General features: G+C 48.6%; 1 protein-coding gene across 2 annotated transcripts; it reads right to left on the bottom strand.

Moving 5' to 3' along the window:
* Window positions 1-480: 480 nt before the first annotated feature.
* SCN3B (sodium voltage-gated channel beta subunit 3) lies at window positions 481-7118 on the bottom strand. 2 transcript variants are annotated; one of them, XM_061368491.1, is made up of 6 exons: window positions 6782-7118; window positions 5209-5372; window positions 3471-3696; window positions 2870-3008; window positions 2582-2678; window positions 481-2138 (listed from the first exon to the last, which is right to left on the bottom strand). In XM_061368491.1, the coding sequence occupies exons 1-5, from the start codon at window positions 7101-7103 to the stop codon at window positions 2615-2617; spliced, it is 915 nt and encodes a 304-aa protein (XP_061224475.1). In that variant the 5' UTR covers window positions 7104-7118; the 3' UTR covers window positions 481-2138; window positions 2582-2614. The 2 variants fall into 2 exon arrangements, with proteins under 2 accessions (XP_061224475.1, XP_061224474.1); XM_061368490.1 differs by having other exon boundaries at window positions 481-2096.
* Window positions 7119-11813: the final 4695 nt, after the last annotated feature.

The raw sequence follows: 11813 nt of genomic DNA, 5'->3' as shown, positions 1-11813 counted from the left end.
ATCTCGTCCAGCACCACCACCCCTGAAAAATCACTTTTGTTCCTTTTTTGCCATATTTACACACCATTTTCTCCTGCCTAGAACAACACAGGACGATATCTGTCTGCAGGAACTGGAAAAGTGAAAGATATGTCCAAGAAAAAGCATCTTAAGATGCGTTGTAAGATACCGAAGGTGCAGGACTAGAGGATGGCCCTTCTTTACCACCTGAGGTAGCTCTCACCATGTTCTTGTTTGTCCCTTATTTCAGTTTGTATTATGACACCAGAGGGTTACCAATGCTTCAGGGGGTTGAGGAGCAGAGCTAAAGTGGGAGAGAGGTTACATGGCCTTACCTAAAAATCACCGCGGGCGTCAATGCTGTGGTCAGTGACAGATACTCCGGAGTTACCATCTAGTCCCTCCTCTGGTGCTGTGGGTTTCGAGTTAGGATTATGCCCGAAATGAAGACATGCAGCTGAACAAGGAGCTGCTTTTCCCCCCCTTTAGGCTACTCGGTTCGAAGGAGCAAGTGCGTTTCCAGACTGCAAGTGTCTGGAATAACGGGCTCACGTTGCCAGGCTCGGCTCTGGACTCGAGAGCGATCCTACGGCGGAAGCTGTGCTGTGGTGGTTTACTCAAGGTAACACCCATTCCAAAAAAGGAATTTTGAATGCCTGCCAGTTGGAAATCTGGCCCGGGCCTGACTTACAAACGGAGTAATTTCTGTGATTTCAGCAACACACAAAAAGCAGCAGAACAAAGCAGGGGAAATTCCATACGTGGGAAGCATGCCTGGATTCACAAGCACTTGGGAACTATTTAGAAGCGGTCAGTGTAGCAGAATTTGTCAACTCTTGCAAGCAGTAGAGGCTCCATTGCAGCAGGGATGTAACAACGTCTGCTAGATGCAAAAATAAACCTTCCCCATTTGGTCTTAAGGTACAATTCCACCCTGGCCAGTTTCTGCCTTATTCCTTCTTTTTAATCCTAGTTGTTGAGCTTGACCGATTACACCTGAGGCCAGAAACAGCGGCTACAACTAAAAAGGTAAGGTTGCATGGGAAACATTGAACATACAGTGGGAATCCCGTGCAGCAGTGGATCACTTACAATGAATGCCAACTACTCAAACCAGTGGCTGTCACAAGCAAGAAATACTATTAACTAGGAAAAAATCAGCATGTGATGCCTATTCCTCTAGGTGGTGCTGCACTATAGAATAAGGAGACCATCAGTTACTAACAGCACTACCATTTTACAAAGCTTTCCTGTGAGGGCTGTGCATCCTATTGACTTTGCCTACTTGCCTGTTGTTGCAGAACGTGGCTCCGCAGGTTATTCCTATCCCTGTGTCTCTGTGCACTTGAGGAATAAACCTGCTATGCAAGGCAAAAGGAAAGAACTAAGACTTTTGATGCTTGCTAAATGAAAAGGGGGGGATACAGGGGATTCTTATACTTACGTAGTACTGCTTCCTGAAGCAGGGGTACTTCAGGATCTACAGTCTCAGTTCCCTCCTCCAAGAGCAAGCATGAACAGGGCACAGGGGGACTCATTCTTACACCATCACAATCCTCAACCTACCCTGCCTGTGCAAGGGCAGCCCGAAGTCCAGAGCAACTTGCCAAGCAACAACTACTTAATTAAATTCTTCCTGTTTTAACACCAATAAGACTACTTGGGCTGTAAGACATGGTGGAACATCACCCTAAGATGACCTCATTCCCAGTCTTATGGGTCAGAGTATCATGACATACATACCCTTTATCTCTGCAATGGAGAACTAGCATAGTCAGCAAATAAAGGTGGTGGTGACAGCAGCTAAGAAATGACACTTGACATTTACAAAGCCATTAACGTGATGATGGAACAGAAACTTGGGAAGGAGCCGTGCTGCCCACACCCCTGTGCCCTTTGCTCAGCATGCTTCAAAAGAAGAGTCCTTTAGCAAATGGGCTGGCAGCTCAGAATGGAGTCATGAGGCCAAAGTCAAGGCTGTACAGAGTCCAAGGCAAATGGAAGAGAATGTACACTTCCCCGTATCTCCTCCCGACGGCGCAGAGCTCCCCCTCAAACCTGGCTGGCATGATGCGGTCCTTCTGTCTTCAGAGCCCCTGCAAGGGAGAGAAATCCTCCTGGAGCACGAGTCATTTGACCTTATAGAAGTGAGGATCGTGATACAGTTAGCACGGTAACTAGCAGCACAAGACTTTAAAAGTTCTAGAGTTTGGTCTTTTCCCACAAAGTCCTTCCTAGCAGATGCTTCCATTGGAGATAGCGCTCTTACATATCTCTGAGTGCAGCTCAGCATCCACAGGGGATAGTGACTATTCCCCGTTCAACAGGAATGAGCAAAAGAGGAGTAATTAAACCATGGCCTGAAAGCTAACATGTTGGTTCAGGGTTTGAAGTAATACTAGTACACCCACCAACTAGATACTTTTATTGCTTCCAGTGTCACTGGGGAAGCTCCAGGGAAGGAGCACAACCAGACTGCAGGAGTCTCCCATTCACCTTTTCTCCAGCTCCACACATATGTAACCAGCTGTAGTAAGTCTGAAAGGCTGAGACACAAGCAGACTGTTTCCTCATCACCTACCTTGGTGCCGTTCATTTCGCTGACTCCTCTCTGCTATTCCTCCACAGGCACGGCACAGTTTTCCTTGTTTTCTGATGGAATCGCAAGATAGTCTGTCCTGTAGTTGGAGGGAAAGGGGAAAGCATAACCTCAGTGCTGCAGTGCAGACCACAGCATGGGTCCATCAACCCTTACAGAGAGACTGAATGCCTGTAAGTATTTCTAAGGTAACAAGTGTCACCTGCAGGAGATGCTCACAGTAAGAAGCTCTTTGGTACAGTCGGGAGCAGACATAGATCTCACACTTACGCATTTTCTTGGGCAGCTTCCTCTGCCTTGGAGACTTTCCTGTAGCAATAGACCATCTCTATCAGCAGCCACAGGGTCAGGAAGACCAGCAGAATATACATCATAATTTCAGAGATGACCGAGGTGAAGTCTTCTCCAGCTGTTAGGAAAATGAAATAATCTCCCATCAGTTACATGCAGTGATTGGAGCACGGCAGCTCCACTGACAATTCCCATCCTCGTGCCATCCTTCCCAACCCACCTTAACTGGAATACCCATCTGCCACTACACTATGAAGGGGCAAAAGAGAGGGAACAGGCAAGATCCTGCCATCAGAACACACCAGCAGGGATCCCACTGCTTGCTTCCAGTGGAATCAAACACCCAGGCAAAGGCATCCTTGTAACTTCCCACATTCACACACAACCACTCGGAGCCTACGAAGAGGCTGCAGCCGGCAAACAAACACAGGTCTCTCCTCCTGAACCCTGTGCAGTGTTTGCTTCTGCAAAGACAGGCATAATTCTCTGGCAGCTCAGTCACCCCTCTCCTACAACACAATGAAAAGCTCTATCCTTGGATAGAGGTAAGCCTGATGAGTTAAGGCACAATGCTTCGTACCCTCCTCCACCACGGTGAGGTGGATCAGTCTGGAGCTTGTGAAGAGAGGCCGGTGAATCTCAAACTCAAACTCCCGGGTGATGTTACAGGTGTAGATACCCGAATCATTCAAGGTCACATTTAGCACAGTGATGGAGACGTCCTGCATGTCTTTACTCCCATTCCACTGCAACCGGCCACTGAAGCGGCTTGGAAACTCATGGTTGGTTTTCCTGTACTCGTAGATCTGTGGGGAAGGGGTATTTCTGATTAATCACTGACTCGTATCTCGGACAACAGCGCAGCATATGCAAGGAACATCACCACCCTCGAGCTACACACGTGTACGTTCCAGGCTAAGGCTTCCTTGGTAACAGCAGCTATTCATATTCCATCATCCTTTTCCCCAAAATCTTTGAGGAAGCCAGAAAACTGAATTATCTCCATCACAGAGGTATTAAAAATAAGGCAGAGAAAAAGTCACATGTGGACAACGCAGAAGATCAGCAATGAAACTAAAACCAAAGCAGTCTACGTGCCAGCCTGTCAAGTCATTGCACATTAAGATCATCTTAAGAAGGAACCATGGAATAAATACAGTGAAGACAAACAGGCATTTTTGGTAAGCCCTGAGGTATTCAGCTGAAATGGAAGTGATGCAGGATGAAAATGACAGCATGGAAATGGTGCATCAGAAGAATGGAGCTTTGGTAGCTCTAATACCTTCCAAGTTTTGGACTGACCACAGCCGCATCATTTCCCTGCCCACCCCAGCTCACTTTCATCGGTATTCCTTGTATTAACACTGGCAAATATGTCACCCAGGTCACTAAAAGTGGATTCCCATCTCATTCCTCAGTGTGGTCCCTTTAGCTCTCAGGCCCTAGGGGGGTATCTGCCTTCTTGCCTGGCCCAGCTCAATTGTGATGAAATGCAACCACTGATCTAATGCTTCTTACTCAGGTAAAATAGCTAGAAACAAACATGGCCTCAGCCTTTATCTTACTCTCTATTTGCCATTCCTTCCTGAATTCCAGCTGTTCATCTCTACAATTCCCCCTTTGATTCCCTCTGAAAACGAACTTTACCTTTTCCTAACAGGGACTTTTTCGCCTTCTGAGGCAAAAAAGTGAATCCTGTCCTGCACATTTATCAGAGTTCAATTTAACCTTCAAAGAATAGCTTTAGGATTCAGAAGGGTACAAAGAAGGGAGATATAGCCAAGGGTATACTCCATACTTCTATTTCCCTAATTGATTTGCTTACACGCTTGACTTCATCTATTCAAGGGATAGAACTGGAAATTCACATTCATATATGTATGACCCTGAATGTTTGAACTCAACCACAGATTCTAGCTTTTCCTATCATATGGAACCCTCTGGTGTCACAGTGCTGTGCCCAAGAGTGGAAGTCACCTCAGCAAGAAAAGGACACTGCTCAGAATCAGTGCTGTGGAACTTCTGGTTGAGCATGCTGCAGAAATAATGAAGATCTGCAGCTAAGAGCTGATTTACAAGCTTGTTTCTGCTCCATGTTATGAAAGCAGCCTTGCTGGGCATGTCTACAGGCTTTGAGTAAAAGCTTTTGCTCATATTTGGGTCTCCCTCCTTCCCTTTACAGCCTTCCTTAGGGATCTTGGCCACAGGAGAAACTTACACTCTCATAAATACCTTTTGGCTTCTCCCACATGAGTTCCCTGGGCTGTGTTTCACAGTAAGACCTACGACACAAGGGCTCAGCTACCAGGCATACATACAGGTTCATCCTTTCCACCCTCCGGCCTGTAGAACCATTCCACCACCGTGCTGGCTGTGACCTCTTCCCTCTTCATGCAGGAGATGCAGAGCAGCTTCATGTGTGTTCCTTGGACTGCCTCTGTCTCTGATGGAACTTCAACACATACTGCAGAACAAAAACCAGCTAGGGAGAAGGAGCAGCAAGAGAAGAAGTGTAAGATGGAGTTAGAGAGACGTCCGTTATCCACATCTCAGCATCGCATCATCCCCAATGGCAAATGGATTCATTACTAACTCTGTCTGACAACGGGTAAGTCTCAAATGTCAATTTTTACCAACCTTCCTTTTCTGAGATATAAATAATTCATAATAATTAACAGAGGGTGATCACTTCACGCAGATTCACCCCTCCAGCATCTGCTTTGCCACAACTTTAATCCTTCCCATAGTAATTAATGCCACTTTGGAGGCATTGTTGCTTCTCTCCATGCATGCTGAGCATGCTCCTGCTCCAGCAGCAATTACAGTCTGGTAGGAGAGAAAGCCCAGAACTTAAGTGTGGAGGGACAGTTTGCTCATTGTGCTCAGTGAAACGGGCTGGATGTTTTCACCTGGCAATGTGGGAGCATTCTAGGTTTCATAAGCAGTACAGGGAATCAAGGGGCTTGGACCCGAGTAAAGGTGGCAGCAGGAGGAGTTACTGGTTTTACACACATTCCTGATCAAATGCTTCCAATGAGATCTGTGCTCACACTGGCAACTGTACATACTGCTCACACCAAGACAGAAATCATTGTCTGTGGAGCTACTTGATAAGAAAAGAAACGCTTCAGCTCCATGTCTCAGACTAAATCCCTGCTGACAGTTGTCCCCTGGGCTAAATAATACTGTGTTCTGCTGTCCAATCCTGCCTCTGGAGCCCAGAGTTCAGCTCACTGAGGTGCTGACTTCGCTGCCTGCTCCCTCCTCCCCAGCTCTGAGATACCATTAACCCTCTCTCAAGCACTGTATTATCCCAGGACATAGCGGGATTCCAATTCTCCCGGACTACCAGCTCCGTGGGTAGCGCCAGCTTTCTAGGAGAACTAAGGAAGCAGCTCCTGGATCGTGCTTTGCTCCGGTTAAATTAGCTTTGCACGCAGAGCTAAGCACCCACACATGGAGCTGTAGGTTACGTGCTCATCAGATGTGGCTGTACTGCCAAAACCAACCTTCTCCTGCTTGCAGGAGAACAACTGTGATTGCAATAAACTGATTTACTCCAGCTCACACTGCATGGAAAACGAGCACTGCCCCAGAGATTGCACACCCTGGGGTAAGCAAACATTAAATTACATTGCAAATTTCACAACAGCAGCAGCAAGGCAACGGGAAAGAACTTGCATGCATATTAAAGCACACGCTTCATGCCCTGTGTCTGCTTGGCAGTCATGCATCTTCTCTGCTTGCACTAACTCCATTACATTCACACCAACTCTGCATGAATCCCTATGGTAAATACAAAAAGCCACTTCGAAGGCAGCTGTTGGTAAGGGTTGTGACGAGAAGCAGCACCCTACGAGACAGCAGACAGCACAGAACGAAAGCACCTACCCCAGACCACCAACACGACCGAGGACGCCCAGAGCAGCCTGGCCAGCGCAGCCATTGTTCCCATCAGGGCAGAGGCTCCCTCGGAAGCCGCTGCTCCTCCGCTCCCAGCCGTGGCCCCGGCGCAACAGGATGCGGGCGGCGGCAGCAGCAGCAGCAGCAGCAGCAGCACCACGGACAGGGCCGTGCCGCGGGCAGAGCCGCAGCCGGGCCCGGGGCGGAGCCGCGGAGCAGCAGCAGGTGGCGGCGGCGGCGGCTGCTTCGCACCGCGACGGCTGCGCGGAGCCCCTGAGCCCGGGCGGGGGGCACGGTCCGCCACGGGCATGCGCGGCCGCCGCCTCCTTCCCTCCCTCCGCCCGGCCCCGCAGCCCCTCCGAGGGCATCCTCCTGCTTGGCACCTCCGGCTCGGATGGGTTTAACGCGGCGCTGAAGGTCACAGTAGTGGGAAATCCTCTCTCCTCCTGCTCCCCGCTGAGTTTAATGCCAACGCCAGGCTGGGCTTTCTCTCCCTGGCATAGGGCCACTGTGCTTCTCCAACTTTGAAGGTCACTGTGGACATAGAGGGGAAAACAAAGCGCGCCCTCCTCCTAAAGCATCTGCTCTGATGGCAGCTTGACAAACAGCCCGGTCTATTGAATTAAACCTGAGCAACCTCATCAGAGAGCGACACGTGAGCAAGCGGCAGTGCCAAAACTCGGAGAGCAGATGGAGAGATCCACCCAAACATGAGGAACTCGCAGCCATCAGCTCTGGGCACACAGCTGCGGGTGGTGGGCTCTGCCTTGGTGCTAAGGGCGCACACAGCCATGCTGGTCCCGACAAACGCTGCTGAAGTGCAGCGGGCACAGAACAAAGGCAGCCAACGCTATTCCTAGATATCATGTTTGTGGCAGCAAAGCCACATTCATCATCTGCCAATAACCACACACACAGCCTCCACCTCGCCTCTATAGCCTACTGTGACAAGTCCAAGTAATTCCCAGCTAAGGGCAATTTCCCAGTTCCTCGTTCTGCTTCATTTTACTGACTGGGTAGGTTACTCTGCCCTGTTCTGAGGTCCAACCCCAGCCCGCTCTGCTGCTATGCAAAGGAAACACCCATTTAATGTGTCTCCAGTGACAGCTTGAGAGTTGGTGGCTTGCAGATGCCAGCAACACTCTTCCAATTCCCAGCTTTGGAGCCATCCATCACAAATATCCACATCTTTAAATGTGACTTTCCTCCACAGGAAGACAAATTGGCAGCTGCAGTACATAGAGACAAGGGAAGGATGTAGCCTCCTACCTGAAGCCATTTTCTTTTCTCCCATTGTCCCTCTCTATATTCACCACAAAGGCTGAGGCACAGGATTTACTCCCAACTCTTCTGGAACAATCCAGCCCATGCGTGGTGGATGAGAGCTGCTGGGGGGTTTTATATAGACACAGGAGCTACTGGACAATGTCCCCGGCTATCTCACTTGACAACCAGCTCTTTTCAGGATGTGGAAATCACATCTGTCCTCAGGAAGCCAAGAAAACACAGAGCCTGGATCAGCAGAGCTGTGCTGTTTGTGCTACAGCTGCTCTAATTACATCTATTACAGAGAATCCTGCCAGGGAGAGAGGGGCTCTGAGAGGATTAAGAGGAAGCAGAAGCCTTTTCCTCCTCTAATCCCAGGCACTCCAACCCTCACCTGCCAACCAGTGCAAATCACAGCAACAAACATCCTAAACCAGCAGTGAGCTGTCCCTCGGAACCGCTTTTGTGCAGACCTCAAGCACTTCACGTTAGAAACAGAGTTTGAGCTGCTGTTTAAAGAAGAGAAACCGGGCTCAGAGGTGAAGAAAATGGGTTTGGGTTTAGGTGGACTGTAACACCAAAAGCCACAGGTCAGGAAGCAAATGGAAATCATCACATCCTCTCTCTCAGCTCTGGAGAAGCTGAGTCTTCATGCTGCATGTACTGCATGTTTCATGTACTACAGACCAAACCAATGGTGATTTAACTTGCAGTCAGTCCAGAATCTGTGTTGGGTTTTAATGAGAACTTCTCTGGACTTATTCAGGGATACTGCATGGGTTTGGAATGAAAGGAGAAGATACTTTCATTCTTGCTATAATGTGGGCTAAGCTGGGAACCATTCCAGCATCTCCATGTGCCCATTTTCAACAGGCAGCAAACACTGCCCAGCCCTCTTGAGGAAAACTTGCAATAAACGGGATGCCACGTGGGAAGCCTGTGTCAATTTTCAGCCTTGTGTGCTGTGAAAGAGATGGAGAGCACATATTCCTTCAAACTAAGGCTGTGCAACTTTCTCCTTCATGCTCCAACACAGCCCTGATGCCTCAAGTGACCAGGCTGGAGGATGGGCACAGTGCTCGGGGTGCAGGATGCTTGGCACGCTGTGAAGTGCGAAACCATTTTGACACTCGGGGGACTGAACACTGAGAGAGAAATCTTGAACGCTGCAAGGAGCAGCCTAAGTTATCATGCAGGGGTTGCTATGGCAACCCACCCAGTTAAGCCTCACAGGGAAGAAATTGGGAGGAAAAAAGGGAAAAGAAAAGAAAAAAGGCTGGTACTTTTGTACAGGCACAACAGGACAAGGAGGTAAAAATAACTTCAGCACCCTGCCCCTGCTAATCTTCACTTTTACGGTCCCTGAGCCAGGCTATGGGAGGGGGACCACAAAGCCTCCCTGTGACAGCTTCCTCTGGCATCCACAATCGCATCAGCTCACGTCTGTGCAAGCACCCTCTTTATTGTGCTGCTGAGCACCAGCAAAGCTTATTCCTTGCACAGCAAGGAGCCACCTTATACCCAGCCCTGTGTCAACTGCTCCTACACATCCATCCCAACATCAAGACCACCAGAGCTTTGCAATACCCAAGGAAGAGCAGTGCAAGCCCCTCATGCACAAGTGCTAGATGTAAGAGCAGGGAAATGAAGTGAGCACCCTTTACGCTGCTGTTCCCACAGAGCAGCCTCTGCCTGGTATGGGACCAAGAATGATTTGCAGGGGAGCCCTACAGGATAATATATACCAATGTTAAAATGCTGAATTTAATAGATGTAGGCATTCTTCCCACACACAGAAATCTTCAGCAAGGCAAGACTTCCCTAGCTGCCATTACAGGGTGCCTGTAGGTTACAAAAGCTCATTCAGCTTTCCTTTTTTCCCACTCAAGTTTTAAAATGCATCTCCACGTACTTGCCATCACCTGGATCCTCATCATGATGTCCTCTAAAGTACAGAGAATCCAGCTATGCTCTTCACACATCTTCGCATCTGCAGGGTGGCATTTTCCAGCTGATTTCCCAATGCTGTAACCAGGCCTCCACTGTTGAGGTGCACCTACCCCCAGTTGCATGCCCTGTCCCCTCCATACTCAAGAAAGCAGGTCACCAGTGATGCTCTTAGGATGCAGGTACCCCGAGTGACCACACAAATACCTGCCCGCAATTGTGCTGCATCATTTTGAGCCAGACCTGTTTCCCTGTGCAGTGGAGAGGGGTTCTCTGTGTGCATCCCACTATGGTTCCTGAAAGCTGTGCTCCATACTGAGCTCTTGTTTTCTGCCACAGACAAACTGCATGACCTCTTGCCGCTTGGATTACTGCTGCTACCTGAGCTTGGCTTAGCTTCTTCCTTCATGCCTGTGGAAGAGGCCAACTGATTCTGTTCTGAAGGGCAACAGACCCTTTAACACTGGCTGCTCTCCCTGTGTGCTTTCACTGAGGACCCACAAGGCACGGGCCCTTTGCCATCCTTACCTCCCAGAGAAAACACAGGCTGTTCAACGTGCCTCTGTCTCTCCTTGGCTCTGAGGACTGTTTTCCTTTCAGGACTGAGGCCTGGATGTTAGAACAAGATATTGAATTGGATATGTGAATAAGAGCTGCCTTGCCAAGCAGACTGCCTGAGCTGCCTGTGAGCCTTTCCTGCTTTACAGAGCAATGCTCCCTGTCCGAGAAAGGCTTCCTCAAACAGAGGAGTTTTGCCTAAGCCAAAACCTGCACGTGCACAGAGGGCTGGGGTCCTGCATCCCTTTGCGCAGCTGATGTGCTCCAAAGTCTGGGCTGCAGATTCTCCCCTCTACACCCAAGAAACACACTGAGCTACATTCCTGCACGTTGCTAACGCTCTGTGGTCAGTAACTAAACACCCACATTTTTCAGACCATTAATACAGGCCATGTTCAGAGGCATGCTATTGTGTACATCCTGGAAATATTAAGCCCTGGTGTTGGTCCAGGTACTTTTGGAGTATTGTTTTCCGTTTTCAATGCCAATGAAATCAAGCAGCACACGTGCACACAGGCCAGCCTTTGTGTGCTGTAACTGAAGTGCTGTTTTACTAAGCTGGAGTCTAATGAGGTGGCACTTTCACAGACATGCTTTTAGGCCTCTCCTCAGCCCATTCACTTGAGCAGGGGATGAAAACCCATTAGTGTGTCGGACTGCCACACATATTCATTCACATTTGCTCTTTTAATTTCTGAATTGTTGCTGCTAGTAAAACACATAAAGGCATCAATTATTTTAGCACCATGCCGTGGTTGCATTTCAGTAAGGAAAAGCTTGTTCAGCAAGTGGTACTGTCTTACCTTGGCTGAAGAGGTAGCTGCTGCTTGGCTGCTTTAATAGCAGACAAGGCTGAATCTACTCTCAGTTGTCAATAAGCATGGACAGACACCTTTAAGTTAATATCCAAATCCCCCACAAGACAGCTCTGGGCTGCTGCTCAAATGTGGCTTGTTTTCACTGGCGTCCAGGAAATGTGAATGATTCCAAGAGACTCTTTTTGTACTGGAAATGTTGGGTCAGGTCTATTTCTTGTCTTGCAGAATCAAATCTCCCCTTGTGAAAGAGAAACTCATTTGGGCTTTGGCTACGTTCTACACCTGCTGTTTGTGGGGTTTCAACTTTCTCTTCATAGTAGCACAACTGGCATCAGCTTTCATCTAAACCAACAAGCATATATGTAAAACAAGGGAAGGAAAAGCAGTTTTCCCACGTGCAATACAACAGAATTAAAAGGTCTTTTGTCTTC

The sequence above is a fragment of the Neopsephotus bourkii genome, unplaced genomic scaffold (genome assembly GCF_033783945.1).
Source record: "Neopsephotus bourkii isolate Nb327-2 ecotype Australia unplaced genomic scaffold, CSIRO-AGI_Nbou_v1 NB_1433, whole genome shotgun sequence".
NCBI classification, from domain to species: domain Eukaryota; kingdom Metazoa; phylum Chordata; class Aves; order Psittaciformes; family Psittacidae; genus Neopsephotus; species Neopsephotus bourkii.
This window is presented reverse-complemented; position numbering and strand designations above follow the sequence as displayed.